The 24128-nt window shown below is 43.8% G+C and overlaps 1 protein-coding gene across 1 annotated transcript; it reads left to right on the forward strand.

Moving 5' to 3' along the window:
* Nucleotides 1-1503: 1503 nt before the first annotated feature.
* Nucleotides 1504-23141, forward strand: LOC142774638 (lysosomal protective protein-like). The gene is made up of 11 exons (XM_075875236.1): nucleotides 1504-1644; nucleotides 2942-3131; nucleotides 4365-4527; nucleotides 12967-13212; nucleotides 16690-16781; nucleotides 17782-17878; nucleotides 19278-19451; nucleotides 20110-20231; nucleotides 21328-21487; nucleotides 22175-22267; nucleotides 22999-23141. The coding sequence occupies exons 2-11, from the start codon at nucleotides 2950-2952 to the stop codon at nucleotides 23080-23082; spliced, it is 1413 nt and encodes a 470-aa protein (XP_075731351.1). The 5' UTR covers nucleotides 1504-1644; nucleotides 2942-2949; the 3' UTR covers nucleotides 23083-23141.
* The last annotated feature ends 987 nt before the right edge of the window (nucleotides 23142-24128 follow it).

A 24128-nucleotide genomic window follows, 5' to 3' on the forward strand; every position in this document is an offset into this window, starting at 1 on the left:
TCATGTTTTCTGAAGACGCGAAAGTTAAGGTGAGTGATTCCGCAGTAAGACGAAGCTTTGTCGGCCAAAATAAAATAAATTTTTTTATGCGTTCTGCAATTGAAATATAGCTGGATTATTTTTGCGTGATTTAGGTTTTACTGGAACGCCTTAACTAGAACATCGAAGTCAACAATTCCGCCATGTTTGAAAGCGGGAGAACATGGCACTCACTGCAGAATGCTTTTTTTCATTGCGGGCCACATGACTCCACATGATCGAGAATGCTAGGGCACCAAAAATGGTGGCTCTAATAGTAGCGAGAATCTTTAAAACTATAAAAACAAACGTGCATTTTAACGCACACGAGCTTCGAAGGGAATATAGAAGCTTTGTCGTCATCTACATGCCAAGCTCTCCTACACGCCAAGGTAATGCCAAGCTCTCTTCTCCGCCGTATACAATAAACCTACGACAGAAAGGCAATAAAAACCTTCATGAAATCTCTTCGCAATTTTTTTTACTCTTCTTTCTTGCTTGCGATACACGATATGCCCAGGATTTGCAACTAACGTAGCCGTGTGCAAGTTTACAACTAGATGGAATGGAATTGAAAAACTTTATTTCGGTCCTGCAGGACGCGCTTAGCGCGTAGCGGGCGTCTCCCACGTAGGGACCGACAGGGAGTACCTGGCGGCCGCTTCGTGGGCCTGCTGGATAACTTATTTTTTTCTCTTTCTAATTTTTTTTTACCTGTTCTTGACTTCGCACTGCCGAGAAATGACTCACTGGCAGATAGCGCGCTGAGCAAGACATTTGACGTCGCGGTAAACGCTGATACGCTGATATTTCCTTCTCGTCCTGCGTGCGGCATTGGCTGGAATCGGAGATAGGGAGCAAAATCAGGAGCACCCGCTTACGATAGCAGTTATGTGACCGCTCAGTTCCATTACGAGAACGTACAGTCACCGATTTCGTCATGACATGCGCAATTAGATATTTTAAACGGTTTCGGAGGGTGGCTGTGCAAGCACAAAGGAAAAAAAAAGTACGGACGCAGGGAATACTGCGGCGTGGAGAGTCTTAGGCAAGCTCAGCGATCGTAGGAGTGCGGTCGCCCATTCAGACAGCAGATTACCGTGTTATTTCAGCTTGTGCAAGCGTGCTATTCTGTTTTTATTTCGCTGATTGTTGATTTAAAACAGCTTTCGTTATTTTATTTCAGTTCGCTTCGGAGCATATCGGTTTGGAGTTGCCGAGGTACTATGGACCTGAACCTCTCCACTGCGTAACGAGGGAACAGAACAGACAGGCCAGCGCTAACGCTGGCACTTTTATGCGGCATTGCCCTATACTCCGGTTGAAGTTCAACGAGTGTAGGGTTGCATGCTGATGCACGCGATAGGGTTTCTCAGACACACGAGGTTTCCGTCTCAGCTGTCCTCCTTTCCAGCAAACCTATCGTTGTGTTCCCTCTTGTTGCGCTCAAGCAGCCATGTTATCGCCGCACCTCTAAAGACGCTTATCAATAAGAGCGTCGCGATTCGTGCAGCCTTGTACTAGTATCTTCGAGTGTGCTGTTTGCCGGCTGCGTCGCTCCTCATTCATTTGGCTACGGTTGCACGTCGGGGCTGCGCATATCGGCTGAGATACTTACCTGAGCAGGTAGTCCTCTTATTTACAAGCTTTCATGCCCTGGTTTCACAAAACCGTTTCCTGGCCCTTTTACAAGCTTTATTACTTGTAATTTTTATGAATAAGAATATGTATTTGGTATATATACATCACAAATTATTTTTTTTAGTTTGTTATCGCAAGTTTGCTTTAATGAACATTTACTTCTTGCCTTGCACTCGTTTTCTTGCACGATAATTCAATACTTTAAATTTTTTTTACTTCTGAAAAGCATCAATGTTTAAAGCTAAAATTGTCGAACGATGTCTATATGAAATGGCGTATATTTTCAATGCGGATGTTGCTTTTCCCGTTGTCTAAAGAGTAACGAAGATTTCATTGTGGATGTGTTACGAAATTTTTGTGGAATCATAATCGTTCTTGCAAGTTTAACGGGTCACGAAACGTTTCATTTTTTTAATGGCGTTCTGCGCCGAAAGGTGCTGACGAGATGACAAGTCGTCAAAAGTAATTCCTGCAATGTGGCCATTTTTCTTTCTGTCAATTCGGTATTACACAATCGCTGCTAAATCGACCATATAACGCCATTACAGCGGCAATATTGACAAGCTTATTCTCACCCGAGCCAAGGTTAAAAACAAGAGAAACGTAAGTTTTGCTTAAGCTTTCCTCGAACGAAGTCTAGGTGATAAGAAAATACAAACAAAACATGGTGCCCTTCTTTTCTTTTCAACCTCTTTTGTAGCTTACCTCTAGATAGCAGTGAACTTTTGCAAGTTTCACACAAACTTTTCATTTCGCACACACTGTTAAGGTAAAAGGAACTTGTCTTCAAATGAGCAGGTCGGTATGGTCTGGGTGAAGTTTTTTTTCTTTTCAAAACTTTGGTTCTGGCAATATCTGCTGCTCGAGCACTGCTTTCAATCTTGTGCATGTGCGTGTGCAGGGATCCCCGTAAATAGAGGGCGGGACGCAATTAACATTTGATCAATATCAGCGTCTCCACACACCTCCCACATGTGTAACATGTAGATTCAGGCCAATTTTTGTCTTTGTATTTGTTTCATTTTGATAATGACTGCTCGTTACAACTATGCAATGGTGCTGCAAACATGGCCGCTCAAGGTAATCCGCCTCAGATGCGAGTGATGGGGTTAAAACTACGCCGATATGATACGAGTTGTAAACGCTTGAACTGAGAGTATGGACAGTAATTATTAGACCCGGATTAAAATGTTAAAAAAGTTAAGGTTGTGCGTGATTGTCACACAGGCTGCCTTATTCTATATTTTTCTTTTTTTTTCTTTGCTCAATGGTGACGACGAAGCCACCAGGATGCAGCCGCTCATAGGGACCGTAGTTGTCCTCACAGTTGTCCTGGCCGTGCCAGTGGCGATCGCCCAAGGACCACCCGAGGACGAAGTGACGCACCTGCCGGGTTTGGCCAATCAAACAACGTCTTTCAAACAGTACTCGGGCTTTATTCAAGCGGGAGGAACGCGACGTCTGCACTACTGGTGAGAGAAACGGCAAAAAAAAAAAAGGTCCCCACCACTTGTGCCTTCAAGCTGACTATATTTGTCCGGCTTTAATGGCAGTTGTTTGGTCTGTTCTTCCAATTGAATGAATATAAGGCCCCTGTATTTCCTTTCGTTATATTGTAGTCACTTTACTAGGCTTTTATTCACAGTGACATATTCTATTGTATTTACTCGTGAGAAAATACGTATGTCACAAATTTATCACGCATCCAAAATCTTTAAAACCAAGCATTGAGAATAATAACGTTCAGTAGCTTCACGTCCAATACATCATCCTTACTCTGTTTACATGGAATTTCATCCGTTTAGAAGCTAAGTAAATATTTTCTCGCCATTCTTCTCTATAATTATGTCAATGGAATACTTCCCATTCCTTTACTACACTAAAGTCAGTTTACCCAGGTGTCACCTACTCGTTTTGCAAAGGCTATATAATAACTTCCTTTTACCCACACTCAGGACCAATTATGGCAGAATTAGCGTAAAATATTCGTCTAAGTAGATTCCTTGTAATGTTTAAAGAAGTCTTGCGGGGACACTTACTGAATTCTTAGTTGTGACTATTATACAGAGTATGTTATTGTATTGTTTTGTTCTTTTGTGCTTATCTGCATTTTTCGTACCTATGGCGCTTACCTGTATTTTATATATCTCAGTTTATTTTCCTCACCATGATAATGCTTAATATTATACTGAGTGATTGTTATTGCATTTCTTATTAGTTTCATTGTACTAATCTACACATTTCGTATATATTATACTCGCTATTATGTACTTATCTGTACATTTATACATTCTTATTTTTGTATTCTTATCACTGTTTACTGTTGCGTTGTAACTCAGATGAATGATTTTTCAGGATGTCTCAGGCACAGTCTCGTCACTTTGAGACCTCCTTCTGTATTTGTAATCATTACATAGAATTTATCCTTGTATTTCAATTTCAAATGAAATTTCAAATTTTATTCACACGAAATGTTGAGTAAGTAACAGCCACCTACATAACGTTCTTTTGACTTCAGTTCTTGTTTAACGTAATTAGCTTTAAAGAAAAGCTTGCCTTTCATACATCCTACTACAGTATCAACATTCCTTTCTTTTTTTCGCTTTCACGCTGTGATGCTCATTCTTGTATTCAAACGTTCCCTTTTCAATGACTCCGTTTTAGATGACATCCATTCGAAGTCCTCCTCACGTGTAACGTTTCAGGTTCATCGCTAGTGAAGGCAACCCCGAGACTGACCCGGTCATTCTATGGATGAACGGAGGGCCTGGTTGCAGCTCTCTGCTGGGACTGATGTCGGAGCAGGGACCTTTTCGAGCGGTCAGGAGGGGAACAAAACTCATTGTGAATCCCTACAGATGGAACAAGGCGAGTACGAAGCGAATCTGTGTGTTTAGCTGTTTATTTCGTCGTGGTACGTAACAAACTTTAGGAAACAGCGTCTATACATTGAAAAAAAAAACGCCAGGCCTGCATGCGTGGAAGGAGCACCACAGTCACAGCGAAAGCTAGAAAAGCGGCCTTCTAGAGCTTTTTCTAAACGGTCATTGGGTAACTACTTCAAGCACACTTGCTGATACCCACTAGGGCATTATTAATAAAATTTTTGGGTATTACGCCGACATTCAGTATGCTATTTTTCATTATTCTTTTGACAAGCGTGGTATCCACTAAAGACTTGCAAGTATTCTTTGCCAATTGTTCATGCAGTGGCTGACGATGAGAAAGTATGGCTGAAGTAGGTATGCACCCCAGTAATAAGGGAACAAGAAGAAGATTGTGTAATGTGTTATAGCATTGGACGACCAATTCGTTACGCTATTCGCATTGTGCGACAACTGGTTGTTCTTTCGCTCCTTTAAAATGCTTGATCAGTCGTATTAACATGACTGCTTTCCCGACATCAAGCCTGCCTAAGTCAAGTTTGCCAACAAGTCCCAAGCACCACAGTGGCTCAGTAGAAGAATACTGGGCTGGCACTCAGCGGATCCGGGTTTGAGCTCCAGTGTGTTATTGGTGCTAGGTTTTTTTTTTTCTAAACTAGCGCGATGTGACTACAGACAACAGCGGTGGGGGCGGCGGCGGACAACTGCGCGTGACCCGAGTTGTGATCTCATAACAGCTTTTGCTGTGTGTTTAGAAAAAAGTTCATTCTATTGTGGGACGCAACAAACCTATGGAACGAGCGTCTATACAACAAGCACAATAGCCAACAAATGGCAAAGCAGAACATACATGACACACTTAAACAATAGTGTCCTTAACCGTAGGGTGTCCCTAACCCATTTTGCTAAGGCATACATATATACACTACATATATACAGTAATCACAATATGGACAATGTACGTGATCATATATGTACAGAATGTACAAGACTTGGGGAAGATGTTAGTAAGTATATAGCACAGGTATCAAGATTCGTGAAATTTACCATTGACAGGGTTAGAATGAAGTGCATATGTACAAGAACTCACACCTATATGGGGTGCACACAAACACATATAAATAGTAAACACATACAGTGACATGCACTAATCAGACACTGACAGGTGACCTCCATCTGGCCTGGCTATAGGAACTAGGCCAGATGTAAGGCTAATCAATCACGTTTGTCAACTACGGACAGAAAGTGGCACAACCATTGTCGTAGAAATTCTTCCTCCCCAAGGAAGAACAATTCCTCTGACAGAAACAATAGAAGTTCAGAGTATAAGCGTTCCAGAATCAGAAAGAGAGCACGACGACGATGACCTGCCGCAACAGCCTCGCACCTATTACGCCACAAACAAAAAGCGCCCGCAGCTATTAGAAGGCGTGTAAAGCGACTACGCGAGCAGTGATCAGATGTGACAAAGCGTTTAACACCTAGGCCACATAAACTAGTGTTAACAGCCTTCGCAATGACACATTGCTGCAGCATATGATGGTTAGAGTGTGTGAGTACATGGTACTCTGCTGTGGGGGTGCATAAAGTTGTGCACTACTGAGTGCATGGAAATGCGTCCTAGAGACGTGCGCTGGTGACATAGTTTTTATATGCGTGATAGTGCAATAACTGATGGTATATCTCGATCAATGACTTGTCAGTGTGTCACAGGTCCCATTAATTCGGGAGGCGATCGCCGGGCTAATTCCAAGGGCCGAAGTATCGGCCCTCCGAACCGCACCACGAAAGCATGGACAATTTAGAAGTGGTCCTTTTTGGCGCGCCAGCGGACGCCGGCTGTGGCCCAAAGAACAAGTCAGAGCCGAGAGTTGATAAACAAACAAAATTATATTCTCAATAGTGGCAGATAGAAAATAATACACAAGCATGCACACTCCACAATAGATGAGTACAATATGTCACCAATCAAACAACGTACTACACAGCACAATCAGCCACACTCGAAACAACGGACACAGACAACAATACGCACTACAATGCAGTCGCATGCATTGAACAACCAAGACACTTAAAGACTAAAGAGATAGAAAACCTATTCAGTCCAAAGTTCTTGGAACAAAAGTCTGGATGATACTCTTCCGAGAATCACTCACTCAAAGTCCAGCGTTGTTGTCGTTCCGCTGCCCCCGAAGTTTCTCTTCCAGGAAACCTCGCCGAAGTTTCTCTTCCAGGAAACCTCGCGTCTTCAATTGGCCACTCTCCAAGCTTCAAACTTCTTCGCCGGAAACACGTCGGCTTCACACACGCAGCTGTGTCCACGCGTCTTCGCTCAATAGCGGTAAACACACACTCTTGCCTGTAGCTCGAGTCGTCACCCTTCAGGTGGAAATCATCTTCTTCTCCTGCTTTGTCTCCACGGACAAAACCTTCGCCGACTACACGGAGGAAACCCTACGCGCTCTGGCGCTACTTCCGTCTTCTCCTGATCTCTCGTCTCGGCTGCTCGATTAAATACCTTCCGCGCGAGATTCCAGAAAGTTCTCATCATTTCGTCGGCGCGATGCGCAGCGAAGGCTGGGGGAAAGGTCGAGACGATACGAGGGCCGTCCCCGACGGATGACTCAACCCGGCATCACCACGCCCCTTTCCATCTAGAAATTTCGAGTGCTTGCTCGGCCGCCGATGTGAGGAGGTTCGTCGGTGAATCCACGCTTCCGAGGGGCGAGGGACGCGCGCCCGGGGGAGGGGGTTTCTGGATGCTTGTTTTCTTTCTTTTTTTTCTCGTTGACCTCTCGGCGCTTCCTCGCGAGAATTTGGCGGCGCGCCCTTTTTTAGCGCTCGTTTTGTGACACAGTGATCATTTGTGTCCAATGTGATAAGCTGAACTTTTATCTAGATTACGCGTCATCCTACGTTGTCGTTGCCCAAATGGGAACGCAGTACCAGAATTGTTGCTGGTAGCCACCTAAATTTCGCTCTGACAAGCACGTGCATATAAGTGAAAAAGCACAAAGGAAGGAAAGTTAGGAGAGAACAATGTGTGATTCTAAAGAAATAAACAACCCACCACGGTGGTCCATTATAGTTGTTATGGAGTTTCACTGCGAACCCACATGTCGCGGTATGGTATAACGACCTCTGTGGCGGCCTTTTCGATGGAGGCGAAAAAGCTTGAGGCCACTGTACTTACATTTAGGCGCACAATAAAGAACCCCGCTTGGTCTAAATTTCCAGAGTTCTCCACTACGGAATCCCTCGTAATGGTTATAAGACGTTAAACCCCGACAAATACTATTGACCAGTCAAGATCTTTGAAGATGTAGCGTGTACCTACGCTGGTGGATTGGCCCAGAACCGGATAATTTTCATGAAAGACGCAACTATAGCCTTAAAAGAAAGCTTACATTGCATACGCCCTACTATACTATCAACATTCCTTTATTTTTTTTGTTTTCACGCTGTGATGATCCTTCTTGTATTCGAACGTCACATTTTCAACGACTTCGTTTTGGATGTGATCCAGTTAGAAACGTTGCTTGTTGGGAGATTTGGAACAAGTCAATCATAATGTAGTGCAGCGCATAAAGCAGACAACAAACGAGCGAGGGGACAAGGACACGTCCCCTCCTTATTTGTTGTCTGCTTTTTTTGCGCTGCACTACATTATGATTAGGCTAGAAAGAAGTACTACAGGAACAAACACGCCAAGCTTCCTTTGCCTCCGTTTTAACGCGATAGCGTGAAGGAGATCATATCGCAGACATTCTGTTGCCGATGTCAGTGGCTGTGAGTGAGAAATGAGTGTTTCTGTGAGCGATAAATTGATTGTGTAAGAATTTAGCGCAACCTTGACTCTCGCGAGCACTCACACAAGCACTCACACATCCACCCGGGTAACACACATACCGATAGTGGGGACTTCGTTGATTCATGAAAAGATTTATGATGTAGTTGGCACTAAGCGACTGTGTTTTCAATGTGCATTATATAGGATAGTTCTAAACGCACAGTTTACGCGTGCAGACGTTCGTTTCTAAGCGCCATGGTTGAAACCAAGACCTGCTCCTGACCTGCCCAGAGAGCCCCTCTCCAGCGCCCACGTTCTAGTTCATATCTTCTGCCACCAGGGCTGTAACCTAGGAGCGGCGTGGCGCTAGCCAGCACCTGTTCGCTGAGTTGACTTTCAGCGTTTGTGGTCATATTTTGGCCAACAGAGAACTTATAGTACCTATTTATTATACACAAAAAATAATTCAGGAATAAATCTACTAAAGATACTTCAGAATATTTTAGCAATTAAAAGGACGTGACACCACATAGGTTGTCCTACATCATGTAAGTCTACGAGTTCCCACGTTTGTCAACCAGTGTGCAATAAACAGTTAGGCGCACACAACAGCTTACTTGACCCACCACCTAAGTAAAGAAATAGTCCCATATATGTCAGCTGTTCACCACAAAATGCAGGCATTTTTACCCCAGTGCCGTAAAAACAACCATAAAATTCAACTACCAATGGTGAGTGGTTGAACGAGAGCGGGTACATGCGCTTCCATAGGAACCCTGTTATCTAGGCAGGTCAGGAGTACAGTAGGTCGTGGTTGAGACATGCTTCGAGCAGGGGTGGTTCTAGTCCTTTCGTTTTAGGAGGGGTGGTCACTTGAAGCAACACCGGAGAGGGGGCGTGCTCCGGACTTTTTGTTTTTGGCAGAACTAAAACACCATCATACACTCTTAAAAAAAGGGCAGTGATATTTACTAACTTTGAGGTAGTAAATTGTTGTCCCCACATTCACTACCTAAGCAGTAACTGCAGGTAGTATACTACAGAGGTCTACTACCCTAGGAGCAACCAGAGGTAGTAAATGTCTGTGGTCTACTACCTGCAGTTACTACTGATGTAGTAAATGTTGTGACAACAATTTAACAACCTCGAAGTTAGTAAGTAGCACTGCCTTTTTTTTAAGAGTGTAGCATTTATACTGTTAATTTGTGCTCACAGTGGTCTCACACATGTGTCTGAACTGGTGATAGGAGGCGGACTACAAGCATTGAAGTGTGGGGGGCGGGGGGTGCCGACACATTATCTGAGGGGTAGGGGTGATCGCCCCTATCCCCCCTCTTGATCCACCATTGGCTCCGAGAAGCAAAGCTGCGCTAGTGATTGAGAACTCACACGATGCGCATGGGCCACTGTTACGTCATTACGTCATCACGTCATTACGTCATCACTTTCTACTCTTGAACGCGAAGCTCAAGTGTCCCATGTTTTTCGCGATAGAGCGATGACTCCTGATTTTTCTTTTTTTTGCTATTTCTTTCCCCAATGAAACAGCTAAAAAGAGAGAGAAGGGGGATTTCAACAAACGTGTGGCGAAGTCCTGTAACTTCTGCACCGCAGTGGGGGTTAGAAGGTAGAGCGTCTGCATTCATGTACAGGGTTCGATGAGCTCAGACATGTTTTTGCAAAAGTTGCAAAATGAAGGTTCACCTTTACCTTCTTCGAGAAGCACCCTGTCCTAGTCGAGCCCACACTGACCAGTTTTTTTTTTCTTATTAGCACCCGGTAGTGGTGCGACCCATCTTGCAAAGTCGGTCCTTCTAAGTTCATTCACCTACACTGATGGATTGATTTTGTTAACGTCGTTCTCACAGCATATCGGGGGTACACACAGCTTATAGTGGGTATGGTGGCAATGTAATACATAGAGAGAACAACAAACTTCATAGGATTCAGTCGCAGGAGCACCTCAACATTTAACAGTGTCTCAAAGTTAGGAGCAGCACAGAATAAGTGGTCAAAAAGTATGCGTAAAAATAACTCGGTAATAAAGTAATAAAGCTTAGATACTAAGCTTTAAAAAGAAGGTGTACTATATGCCTAAGGTAACATAAAATATTTTATTACAAACACTTAAGCTAATAATACAATTGTGTTAACAGAAAACAGCCTGAATTCGCAAGAATGACTACGCAAGGACAATTATTTGACGAATGAAAAAAAAAACTTCATCAGATAGGGCAATTGCTACAGGCCACCCAATGAATTACATTCACGTAATTTTTATGAACTGCTTCCCCCTCCTTTTTTCTTACCATCGAACCTCCGTCGTATCCTCTTGTGAGTTGGAGAAATTAGCCTATTTCCCAACTTCAAACGGCTCTCTTTTGCAGCTTTGGTGGCGAAACCTTTGAGAGAGACAATATACTGCATCTGCGCTTTGCTCCCTTTTCATAGAGAGGGTTCCTCTTTATCTACCGTTCCTTCGATATAGTGAGATTGATTGATGTCTTGGGTTTAAAGTCCCAAAGCCACCAGATCATGAGAGACGCCGTAGTAAAGAAATCCGTAAATTTCGACCACCTGTGGTTCTTTAACATGCACTGATATCTGAGCACACGGGCCTACAGCATTTTCGCCTCCATTGAAAATGCAGCCGCTGCAGTCGCGATTCGATCCCGTGACCTGCGGGTCAGCAGCCGAGTACCTTATCCACCGCGGCGGGGTGACATAGTGAGAGTTTAGCCGATGCTTTACAGTAACTGCCCCAGATTTGCGCTTGATGACCCCTTTAGTGGACACAAAACAATGCCTTTAGAGATAACCATTCATTGTTCCCGAAGCATGCTCTGTTGAAGGTTTATCCGCATTCTAGAGATATATAGTATTGTTCTCCAGTGAATGGAGAAATGATGAAGCGCAACCTATTTGTAATACAGGATGGCCCGGATAACTTGAACAAAGATCGAAAAAACTTGCCGAACCTTATCTACGTGAATGGCGTTATGAGCACGCACCCACATATCGTGAAGAGGAAGTAACACTACATTTGTGCATGAACGACAGCAAGGGGCCGGTTTGAAGGAATGTTTTTTTGTATTTGCTTAATATTGAGACACAGCCCAATGAATCGGAGAAAAGCAAGGAAAATATATTAAGTTGCTTCAGCTGTATTGAAGTGATTATAAGAGAAATGAAAATCAATTACAACCTACGTACAAACAAGTTTGACATTTGTTCCCGAGTCTACAACTTTAAAGTAAAAAAAGTCACACTTCTCGTGTACAGCTTCCAGCTTAACTAGTCCGGATTTTCTCTACCTGACTTCTCTTTTATGGAAAGAAACTTGCGCTGACCAATTTGTCGAGTGATCAAACAAATACATTTAGCCACTTCTACCTTGGTGCTTGCGTACCCTAAGTTTTTATTTGCATTTTTATTTTTTATTTCCTGAATTTTATTACCACGCAAACAAATGTGCCGTACTCGCTGGTATTCCGCATCTCTGTTAAACTCAAATGCGTCACGTATGAAAAAATAAATAAATTACGCACTGCTGCTATATTGTCTGCTGGTCGTGGCGTCGGTGAAGGCCACAGTCGGCGTGTCAAAGATGAAACTCTTTATTTGGCCGAACTCGGGGCCGGGAAACTGAAGGTCATACTATAGCAATTCACACTGGCACCGAGAGCGGCGAACAGAGCGTCGGCCGATGATCAACTGACAAGGGGTGACGCAATTAGGCATTTATGCATGTGCCGTTGAATATTCCAGCGTTATCGCTAACGGGCACAAGGGGTGACGCGATTAGGCATTTATGTATGTGCCATTGAATATTCCAGCGTTATTGCTAACAGCCACGTAAGCTTCAGAAGAATCTGAAATGTTCGCGTTGTGCGCGTAATCGCATCGGGCGTTTCTAAGATTATCTCGATGGTGCTTAGTTAATTGGTATGATTGCGCAAGGCAGCACTTACACATGACGTATAATGAGACGATAACAAACTTGAGAAAGGAGCGTGGCAGGAATTTTAAGCGTGAACGGATAGATAGACAGCAGGGGCGACGCCAGGGGAGGGGTCTGTAATGGGGAGGGGGGTCATGAAAATTTTTACCTGCCCCCTTTGCACCCTACCTGGCAACAGAGCAAGCATAGTCAAAACACAACACTTAAGTCCCCACTTCCTGCCCTCACCCCTTCTATCCTTAAGTAGCTCGTCGTAGCCCCCCCCCCCCCCCAGTAAAATAAAGGTAGCGCCACCTTTGAGAGAGACAATAGACTGCATTTGCGCTTTGCTCGCTTTTCATAGAGAGGGTTCCTCTGACAAAAAAAGAAAAACATGGTCACGTGTCCTGTCTCATCTTTTCAGTCACTTGCAATAAAGTAATTTGCCTGTCCCACTTCCATGCTGCATCAAATTTTGTCGACAAAATCACTTTTCCTCTGGAACTAGGTCTAAATCACACCGAAATGGTGAAAAAGTATCTTTGAATATGTTATGTTCCACGCCATTACAATAGACGACATGCTCGCTTTTGTACACTGCGGTTTTCTGTGATGTTGTTTTTACTTCGATTGATGCGACCTTGTTCCATCTTAATCACATATGTCATTATAGAGTGGGTTGATTTCTCCAGATCGCGAACATCATCTTTCTGGAAGCGCCCGCCGGCGTCGGTTTCTCTTACGATCCGAGCGGAGACTACTCGACCAACGATGATCAGACGGCGGACGACAACTACCTGGCCCTCCAGGACTTCTTCTCGAAGTTCCCCAGTCTCAAGAACAACGACTTCTATATCGCGGGCGAGAGCTACGGAGGCATCTACGTGCCCATGTTGACGCAGCGAGTGCTCAAGAATCCAAAGGGCATCCAGCTCAAGGTAAGCGTAATATGAAACGTTTATAAGGGCAGGAGGTTGGGCCGTACTCGGTGAAGACTCATCTCGTCTACGGGGACGTGGCTTTCGCAAGTTCGTGCCACTCAGCTTCAGGGGTGTAGCCAAAATCTAGTTCGGAGGGGGGGGGGGGGGGTCGACTATATTTTATGCACGTTCGCTAGTGCGTGTGTGTGTGGGTGTGTACGCAAGTAATTTTGAAAAATTTTGGGTCGAAAGTGAACCCCCCCACCCCTTCCTCTCCAAATGTTTTCACTACTTTGTTAAAGGTGGTCTCATTTCTAGTTGAGCTTTTGCTTGCTCGCCGTGCTAACGTGGTTAGAAAAACATACACTTGAATAGTGCGAAGGGTAGAGGTACATTTAGGTTACGTAGCGTACGTTTCGAAGTACCATTTCAGGAATTTTTTGTTTGTAGAACTGACACTGAGCGTTTGGTTCACGGTTGCAAGCGGATCAACGCACGTCAGGTGCTCCATGTCTCGGTCTGAAAACAAGCCCGAACAAAATGGGGTGCTGCCTAAGGAATGAAAAGTGCATCTTGCAAAGTTATTCACATATATATATAAGCTTAATTTTACCCACCACTTCCCGTTAGATTTCTAGTCGAAAAAAATAGAGCTACATTTCTTTGAGTAATGGAAATAAAGAAACTACTATTAACTGCTATTTATTAGTATGCTAGTAGTCAAGCTTTTTGGTTCTGTGACTTCCGCAGCACTGCCGTCAAATGTCCGCGAGTGTAGTCGTTGGCGACTCGTTATGAACAAAGCCAAGGCGGGCAAGCGTGAATGCAAGAGACCAGACGAACGTCGCGGCCTTAAACGCAGATAGTTTTCTATTGCCATGTCAGTTTCTTTTTTTTTTGTGTACCATTGACACACTCGAAGTCGTGGGGGATGGTTTTCCGAACTAATCCCCGTATTCTAGAACGTCCCTTCGCTCAACGCTTCTTCTTCACTTGATAAAGCCGATGGGAGCGCCGTCTCTTGGCACGGCAAGTCACTGCAAATCAGCGATAAGCTGCGGCGACTATTGAGTAGCGCAGCGTCATTTTCAGCCGAGCGGTGGCGCAGTGCACAACTCTGTCAAATGAAGGGTGGAAGTCGATTCGAGGAGCGTTTGTGAATACGGGGGTTAGTTTTCCGAGTGGCTGTCACAATTCACGAAGCACTTGCAATACTTTTCTTGAGAAGTTAGGGACATACTTCAGTTGGATGATTATTACATCAGTTAGGTGCGTGTTATCGGTGCGCTGTTTGCAACGATTGTACGGGGCCGGACAATTTATCGATACACGAGTGTCATGTAAGTATCTTGAAGATACTGTGAGCATCGACATGCAAAATCCATTTGTCTCTCAGTAGTGAAATACTTTTACGATGTGTCGATCACATTGTTGCACAGTGCAAGACAGGGGTATCTCGTGAACTTTTTGCTTGAAATGAGCAGACGTCTTTAAAGAGGGAGAGAAGACTTCTCGTAGCGCTAGCTACACTAGCCGAGCCAAAGCAATTTCGCGTGTGCGTACAAGAGCCGAGCCGTGTTGCTCATGTGTGAGGAGCAGTGACTGCGCCCGCCTCACCGGTGTGCACAGTCCAGAGGAGTGACGTCATAGCCGTGGCAGACGCGTCGTCATCGTACGCCGTGGCTCTTGCATCTCGAGCCACGCTGCTCTCTTAAGTCGCGTCTGCCACAATTCCACCGGACTTATGTCCCGAAAATGCGGCGGCGCTATATTGGTAGGCAAAAGACGCTTTTCCTACCACAGTTTCTGCTGGGTTTTCAATGGTGCATGTGGTGTTCTCAGTCAAGCAGCGAGAAAAAAAAATAGTAAGCCGACGAGCTGCGTCGCGGTTGGATGTGAGTCGCGTCTCACAACTTAATTTTATTTGTTGGCGCAGCACATCGTAGCCCTCAGCGCTTATGGCTTTCGCAACGCTTATGGCGTCTCACAACGTTGTTTTGTTGGCGCACATCGCAGCCCTCAGCTAGAGTTATATATATGCTACCTTTGGCTACCTAAAGGTAGCGTATACAGCAACTCTACCCTCAGCGCTTATGGCGGAAGTTACGTGTGGACGTCGCTATAATTTTACCCTTAATGTCGACGACGGCCTACCTATGTTTACAAACATGGAATGGGTCTATAGCGGGATGTTTGCCCGTATGATATAGCCATAAAGAAGGAAAGTGAAATTGCTGCTCAGCGGCGCAGGAGAGCGGAGAAGCTCAATTTGTCGGATCCCGAAGGATTTGCCTGGCAATCAGCGGTTGAGTGTGCGAAGAGCGAACAGAAGAAGGCTACTACACGTGCTGCGTATGCACCGGAGCAAAGGCAGGAACGTCTATAGCAAAGCGGCGTTGGCGGGAGGTCGATTGACAGACTATACGGTGAAGCTTAGTGGAAGCGTCAGTGAGACTCGAACCTTCGACTTCGTTAACAACTAATTTGTATATGTGGTTGACGTACGTGAAAGACTGTGGCACATGAAAAACTTGACGCTGGTAAGTAATGCCATGCGTGAAATGTTGAGTTTATTGGCGCCTCTGCAGCTCACGCTACTTATATCCTGGCATAGCCAAGCTAATCCACTGCTAGATTTTTTTCCCTATTCCAAGGAAAGGTGCGCTGCCGTTCGTCGACACAGTGAGGGCAAAGTATGGTTTCACGCACTCAAGCAAGGGTCCATGCGGTGATGTGCCCGACACCACTGACGACGAAACCGCAGGAGCTAGGTTGTCATTCTCGGCCGACGAAAGTAGCTGTTTGTCATTGTGGGTGCCACAATCCCGAATTTTTTTGTGGCGCGAAGCCGCTTCTGAAGCTTGCGAGTATTATAGTGAGGCCGAGCGGATGATACGTAAATTACAGCCTAATTGAGAAGCCTTATTATTGTTTCAGTGCTATTCACGCAATAATATACTACAAACCTAACATATCTACGCATTAAAAAAAATGCTGCTTTTAGCTAGACATGCCAGCGATATGCTTGTCTCGGAACATTGAATGCACTGGATCTTTAATCACAGTCTTGTCGGCACCTGATAGATGCATCACAGAGCATCAGTATCGTCGAATAAAACGAAGAACACATTTCAGTATCTGTAGTTTGGTTCCCTTAACTGTATTCTGGGATACTGTCCGTGGTTTTGCAAAATAATAATAATAATAACTCCAAAGTATCCTGTTCAATCAAAATCAACTATATCTCAGTATGTCTGTTTTATGCTTACAGCACAGGTATTTCGGTATTAAACACTCTTCCGCGCACCGGTGTTCAGACCCACATATATATAAAAAAATTTTTTTTAAAAAATCAGGCGTTATGTACTGAGTTGCAGTACTCAAATAAAAATGAGACTAATAAATTTGAAACTTTCAAAAGCTTTAGCGAAATGTGAATAAAGTTAGGGAGCATTACCAGCGCGCTACAATTTAATGTACCCGTTTTTTATCAAGGGTTACGCCGTTGGCAACGGCGCTCTTGACCTGAACATCTTGGGCAACGCCTTGGTCTTCTTCGGATACTACCATGGACTCTACGGACTAAGGTAAAAACAGGCATATACATAGTTATTATTTTTTTTTGCAGGCCACAGGTACAGGAGGCGTGGTTACCATTCCGCTGCATGAACAGTTGAAAAATTGATACAATATTTGAGATCGATTTGGATGAGCGTCAGAGTTAAGTGCGTAATGCCAATATGAGCAGAATAATCCGACACAATCGTGTTACATTTTGTTCGAATATTTTAGTGCACTTATTTTGTAGCATATTTCTCTTAAAAAAGTTGCCGTGCGTGCAACTTATTATATTTCGTGACAAATATTCCATCAATTGCATTTCGCCATCGCCTTCACAGCATGTTTGATTGAAAAGCTCCCGGAATTTCTAAAAACCAAAACTCGTTGATTGAATCATTATATACGCATTGAGGATGCATAGCTTCAGGATATTTGGATTTCAATGACAATTTATAGGTTTGTATGATGTGTTGTGATTGCGATCAGCCGGTAATTGTTATATATTTTAGTATTAAACTGCTGTTTCCATTTGTTACTTTGTTTCTGCCTCGAAAACTGGGGTCATTGACTTAGTCAAACGTTGTCGCCTTTTCATGATCTTCAGCATTGTGCGAATGCTGAAATAGGTTTTATTTGGTTTTATTTAAAAACAGACTACGTAAAAGCTAGCCTTGCTTGTTGATCAAGGTTAAATTATTCAACAGGAATTGCTTGCAACAGACAGTTTCAATTAGGAAGGGTTCCTGTGTATTGCTTAACCAAAGCTACTATGTAGCAAGAGCGCTCACAAACGCTGTTATATCGCTTTCACGACTTCAACAAACGTTTTAATCTTTACTAGTGTTCGTCGAAAAGGCAATATGCCACTCCGGAGTAGTGAATTCACTAATCAAATTTTAGTTGCGTTTAGCGTCGTCCAGCAGTCCACGAGTAGTAGGTGTGTTGTCGACGAAAGCTCATTTGCTCTTCGCTGCGATTGGGTGAATTTCGCTTTGTTTAACGTTTCGGTTTGTTATTGTGTTTCAGTCTTTGGACCAGGCTGACGAGTAACTGCTGCCACGGAAGCGTCTCCCAGCAGTCGTGCGACTTTGTGGAACGTGAGACGCTGGAGTGCGAGGCAGCGGTGAGCAAGTCTCATTTGCGTCTATGACGTATGTGAGCCTTATCAGCGTGAACACGTCAGCGCTTCACAAATATAATCCAGCCTCGTTATAACGAACACTGATATATAGTATAACTGCTTATAGCGAAATAATGGTAACATTGATTTGTCACGCTTCATTTTAGTTACATTAATTCCTGTTATCATAGAACCAAAAACGTGAGAGCGGGCGTAATATCGGCTATAACGAAGAAAAGTTTGGTTGTGAATTGCCTGCCCGCATTCATTTGGCCTTTTATGCCAAATATTGAGTTTAAAGCCAGGCGGAAACTATGTTTTTTTCTTTTTTTGAAGTGCACATGTGTTTATGAATTGCTGTAAAAAGCCCTCACACGCAGAACACAACTTTCATCAAGTAAATGTGAACGGAAGTTTGTTTCGTCAAACGAACTTTGTTTTGTTGTAATTTGGCTTACTCATACTTTATTGTATTTGATTTGAACAGCCACAATTAGACAGGTAAGGATTATGTCCTTTATAGGTGGGTTTGAAGCTCTGAATAATGCGATACGTACCTACGATGCTTGCGGGAGCCAGGCTGCCAACTTTTTTGCTCCGTTTTAACTTCAATAATACAACAAATATCGGTTATAACAGACTGATCGATCGTTTTGACTAAAATCGACGTAGTTTTGAACCCTAGGTGCCATGATTTGCTGTGAACACTGCGGCATGTGAAGCAAGACGGGCGCCATGGTTTGGGTAGAGGCTTGTTGCCGCTTATCACCACAATATTTTCTTGTTATGATTGCGAACGATAAACCAGCCGGTGGCACATGTTGTTCAGCTACCATCTTGTAATAGTACTAGAATACAGAGAGTGTGAGCATTAGCGCTTAACGAGGAAATAGCAGTTATTTCGGCAGGCCAATAGGGAGCATGGTGCAGTGTCAGGGAAAGGGAAGCGGGAAACAAAGGGGAAAGTAGAAGGAAGAAACATAGCTGAAACATGGAAGGATAAGGAGCCGGGGTCTCGTCTATTCATGAACGAGACCGGAGGTGAAGTCAGTGTCCAACAAGTCGTGTGTGCCTAACGGTAGATGGCGATTCCTACCGTTATAAGCACTACATCATATTTTGCAACGTTCTATCCGTGACGGAAGTGCGTCAGTGGGGCCGTGGTAAATCTCGGCATAAAACACTTGCGTGCTAAAAGCTAATTTGCTACTCCACAGTTAGATCTCAGTTGCTCCAGAAGCTGCACCAGGATGGCTTCCATCAATTACGTCACTACATACATTCCACAATTTGCTTTAAGCAACCATGTCCCAGGAAATTCACTATTGGCAATCAACATCAATGTTGCGAAAAGGAATCTAGGTAGGCTTTAATTGATTATTTTTTCCTCCGCTTGTTTCAGGTCCAGGATGCCTTGGAGGTCATATACGACGAGCATCTGAACGTGTACAACCTGTACGACAAGTGCGAAGACGAAAGCGGCAGAAGGCTTCTTGGTTCCCGGGCAAGTCCCTCGTCTCGCTACCACCGGTCGAGACAGCTGATTGCGCACAGCGTCAACGTCACACGTGACCTGGTACGTACTCATACAGCTCCAGTGCCAGGCATTGCCTTAACATGCCCAAACAGCTATAGCACCCAGCAATTTTGTTACACCTATAGCAGAGAAGTTTTAATTCAAACAATAATATCAGTTAACATGACCACATGGCCTCTTAATGGCCTCTTAGCAAAGTTGCCGCGTGAACAAGACAGGGAACAAACTTTGGGCTAGTTTGTTGCGTTCATTGAACATAACGCTGCTAAGACAGGGTCCACAGAAAGACCAAGCTCCCCTCCTGTCTTCCGCCAGTGGTGCCTCTGTCATCAGCGCTATGGCTTCATTGAACGCACTCACTGAAATGTCAGATAAGAAGAATGGTTCTTATAAAGGGGTTGGCTTAGATATTGATAATAAATGTACGGGTCATACGTCAGAAAACCACAATATGATTGTGTGAGGAAGCTGAGTGTGATAGGATCTGTAAATTTAAAGAAGCTGATGTTATTCGACACGCACCTAAAGTTAATTACAAGGGCAACTAGCATTTCGCATCAATCAAAATGCGGCCGCTACGGCTAGGATTTTATCCCGCAGAATTTGGGGCCAGCAGTCGAGGCGGATGCGATTACTTTATCACAGTTTACATGGCCAGTCATTGCCCATTCGGAAAGTGCAACAATTTCTCTTTCAGGACAACTTGAGCTCCACTCCAGCATGCATTGATAGCGAGAATGTCAAACGTTATCTTACACGAGAAGACGTGAAAGTAGCGCTGCACGTCGAGAACTCAACGCTGGAATGGGATGAGTGCAGGTGGGTCCAGCTTATTGAAATGCTTGGCGGAATGGGACGCACAACGCCTACTTGTGAATGAACAGCTTTCATGGTCGCTCGTTACGTATGCCCTCTACCTGTCTAATGAAGTAGATGCCCCTTAATGATGCCTGGGGTCCAGTACTTAACTCTTATAGTCAAAAGGACGAAATTTTACACTGCCTACAAAAGATTAAAGTAAACCACACACGGCAGATTGTGCAAGAATACTTGATTTGAATAATGTAGCGAGTTCATATTGGGAGTATAGCTTTAATAATTGCTGTGATAGGATAGCTAATAGCAGCCCCCATGTCATAATAAGGGGGGGGGGACAATTCTCCAACTTCAAATCAGACGTGCTCCTAAGCAGCGTTTTCTTGTGAGTATGAATAAAAACTTACCATGGTATATCTTCGTGGACACATGAACTTCACAATATGTACTGCAATATAGGCAAACCGGTAGATGCATCATGGAGGTGACGTGACACTATCCTAACGTAAACCAGCGTATCGTGGGTAACGTCGTGGGGCTGGAAGCAACGTCACCATCCTCGAGCGCCAGAATATTTAGCCTATGTATGCTCACGGAAAATAGGATAGACAGAAGATAAAGTGTAGGACAACGTGCGGAGAACCATTATTACCTCTCAGCGATTTGGTTCAATATGGGATTTCGCGAAGCTTCCGTTCCACGTTGAATCGGTTTTTTCCTGTCGCATCTTCGAAGCTGAGTGACTGCATTTAGGCGAATAAGTTTAGCAGAATATATGGAAGGTTTCAAATTAGGATAATGTTTTATGATATTTAACTTCCCGAAACCACGATATGATTACAAGAGAAGCCGTAGTAGTAGGTGCCGGAAACTTCAACCAACTGGGGTTCTTTAACGTGCACCTAAATCCACGCACACGGGTCTTCAGCATCTTCGCCTCCATCGAAAATGCAGCCGCCGCGGCCGGCATTCGATCCAGCAACATTCGGGTTAGCAGTCCTATTATTATAACCACTAGATTGCCGTAGCGAGGCTGTAGTGAGGCTTCAAATGCAAGACGAAGACTAACTTCGCCGTTTGTGTTATTTTAAATCTACAGTAACGTCCTGAATTACTCAACGCAATACCGGTCAATGAAGAATGTCGTGAAAGAGCTCGCGGATTCCCAACAACTGAAGACCCTCATCTACAACGGCGACGTCGACATGGCTTGCAACTTTCTAGGAGACGAATGGTTTGTCAACACATTGGGGTATAAGGTAAGAAGTACAGGAGAATAGACTTCTACGTGTGGATTAACGTGGTGCTACCGTAATTCATATGCTGCATATTTATGCGTGTTGTGGTAAAGTAAACGCGGGGAATTATAAAAGAACGCACTGATGGTTGAACCAGTGTTTTGACAGGTGAACTTGTCTGGCAGCAAGTGGATGCTTAGCAGCATTTTTATGAATGACTATCACTCTTTGCAAGCCTCGGATTTGGAAGAAAAGAACAGCAAGTATGTGCGCAAAAAGAAAAAAAAAGAAACACTAAATTGGGCTATTGTAAATATAGAGGCTGTCATGTCAAATTTAGTGGCAGATCAGTGCAGTACATTACGTAGCAAATGAGAAGTGAGGAACCGAAGGCAAGCGAAGTACTGAATGTATTCATTAGATAATATTCTTATGACTTCTAAACTCCGCTTTTTCCTAACCTTCTGTTGTTTTTCTTCAGAGTTGTATTAATGGGTAGAATGGTATTGGAATTCACCTGTAGACTTGAAAGGTCTTAAAAGCCAATTTGTTCGATCGCTTGGCTAGACGACCTGCGTTGCTGTAACCTTCAGATGACTTATCGTGTAACCCTCACTTGCAAGATTAAATCGATATGATGAAGCCTGTTTTTCAGGCATTAAAATGAATATTTCAATACCGTCATTTTTTTTCCAAATTGTGTTTCAGCCAAAGTCAACGTACAAGCTCTGGAAGCACAAAGATCAAGTGGCAGGATTTTTTCAGACGTATGAAAAGAACATAACTTTCGTGACGATCAAGGTTGGTGCCCGTTTTGATGTTGCACGCGGTCTCTTGTATGTCGCTTTGCACCTCGATTCTCACAAACCACAAATGAACCTTTGCATACGTCATCGCAGTAACTCATAATGAGCCCCTTATTATTAAGGTGTATCCAGAAATAGCTAACACATCCTAATTGTCAACAGATGCTGACAAAACCAAAATGAATCGTGGGCAGTAAAGCTCACCAAGATGAGTGGCTCATCGGCCCTCATGTAATCTACAAAGAACATTAGAAAAACACTATGTCAGCACAGCCAGTCAATTTTAGAGGGACATTATAGCAAAAGAGTCCCCCCCCCCCCCCCGCTACGCCATAGATTCTAACGTCATCTCCTAGGCCTATGTATTTTCTAACCAGTAAAATGTTCCTTTTTAAGAAGCCAGAAACTTAACGAGCCAAGTACATAAATTTCGTTGAGCATTGTTGCCAAAATACGAAACAACTGTAATACGTGGCAACTCCATCAGAAATTCGGGGAGGTAATTGAAAAGCAAACTTTTGATATTAATTTTCTCACCTAATAGTAAATACATGGTTGTAAAAGTAACGCTACTCGAGTTTTCAGAGTTTAATTTATCAGCCTGAACTAATTTATTTCTCCACCTAGTGTCCTTTCAAACACCTGCCAACCGCAAGAGAACTGGATCTGACAGCGCATTTCCCAGATGTTTTATCTCAGTATGCTGTGTACTGGTTCGTTATGCAGGGAGCCGGTCACATGGTACCAGAGGACAAGCCCGCACAAGCCTTACAGATGATCAGTAACTTCATCACCGACACACCCTTCTGATCACGTCTCGATACATCCGGGTTATTGTGCTGAATAAATTCATCCGAAATGCCTGATAATTTATGACGTGTTTCATGGTGAAACTGATTTGTTTCAAAATGCTCGCACGGCAGGCTTATTAAAATAAATGATGGTGGAAACACGGGTCGTCGTGCTTAGCTTTTTTGCGTGTTTATATTAGCCCCGGGTTTTTATCGATGGATCAGTACCAACGAGCTCTCATTAAACACTTCTAATACAAAAGGACGGCATCATATTCATCAAAAGCCACTGCTCATCACAGGCCCTCTCAAAAGATGAATAAAATAAATTACCCATAACGAAATGCTACTTTGGAGAGCAGTAAAAGCGTCAGAAAAGTGGCTACAAGATAGAACATTACGAACGGCATGTGATGATGTTGATGATAATCTATATGCTTCAGAGATAAATTTTTATAAAGAAACAAGGGCTGGTGTGTCTCTTGTCCAAACACACACAACAAATCCGACAGATCCCACATATCTTGGGAATGGATGTTATACGTGACAACGAGAAAAAGTAAAGTGCTCTGAAGTAAACCCCTTTCGTCGCCAAAAGAGACGTCCCATTTACGGAAACGAGGGGCGCCGATGACACACGGCACCCGACACAGCAACTGTCGCTGCCAACGCGGTGCTAGTGACGTCATGCGGGCGTTCGAAAGCACGCCTTGCCGGTTCAAAAAGGAGATGCGGGATATGATTTAGCTAAAAGGATTTTTGACGGAAACTAATTATTTTGCTTGTCATCAGTAATTGCGCCCAAACGCCTTTCCGGAAGATGTACCCTTGCCTAAAGGATAGTGCTCCCGTGTGTCAAGGGTATTATGTGAAGATTGCGGATTGAAGGCGACTGTGTAGCAATTTTTCCATTGAGCTTAACATTAAGACTTGGCGCTACATATATGTAGTAATGCATGCATATACACATGTTTAACAGCCACATATGTTTCATATAATCACTTTTTCACAGATGCGTGACGATGCCAACAGCAACATGGATGTTAGCAACACCAGAAGTGGTAA

The sequence above is a fragment of the Rhipicephalus microplus genome, chromosome 10, assembly GCF_043290135.1.
Source record: "Rhipicephalus microplus isolate Deutch F79 chromosome 10, USDA_Rmic, whole genome shotgun sequence".
NCBI lineage: Eukaryota > Metazoa > Arthropoda > Arachnida > Ixodida > Ixodidae > Rhipicephalus > Rhipicephalus microplus.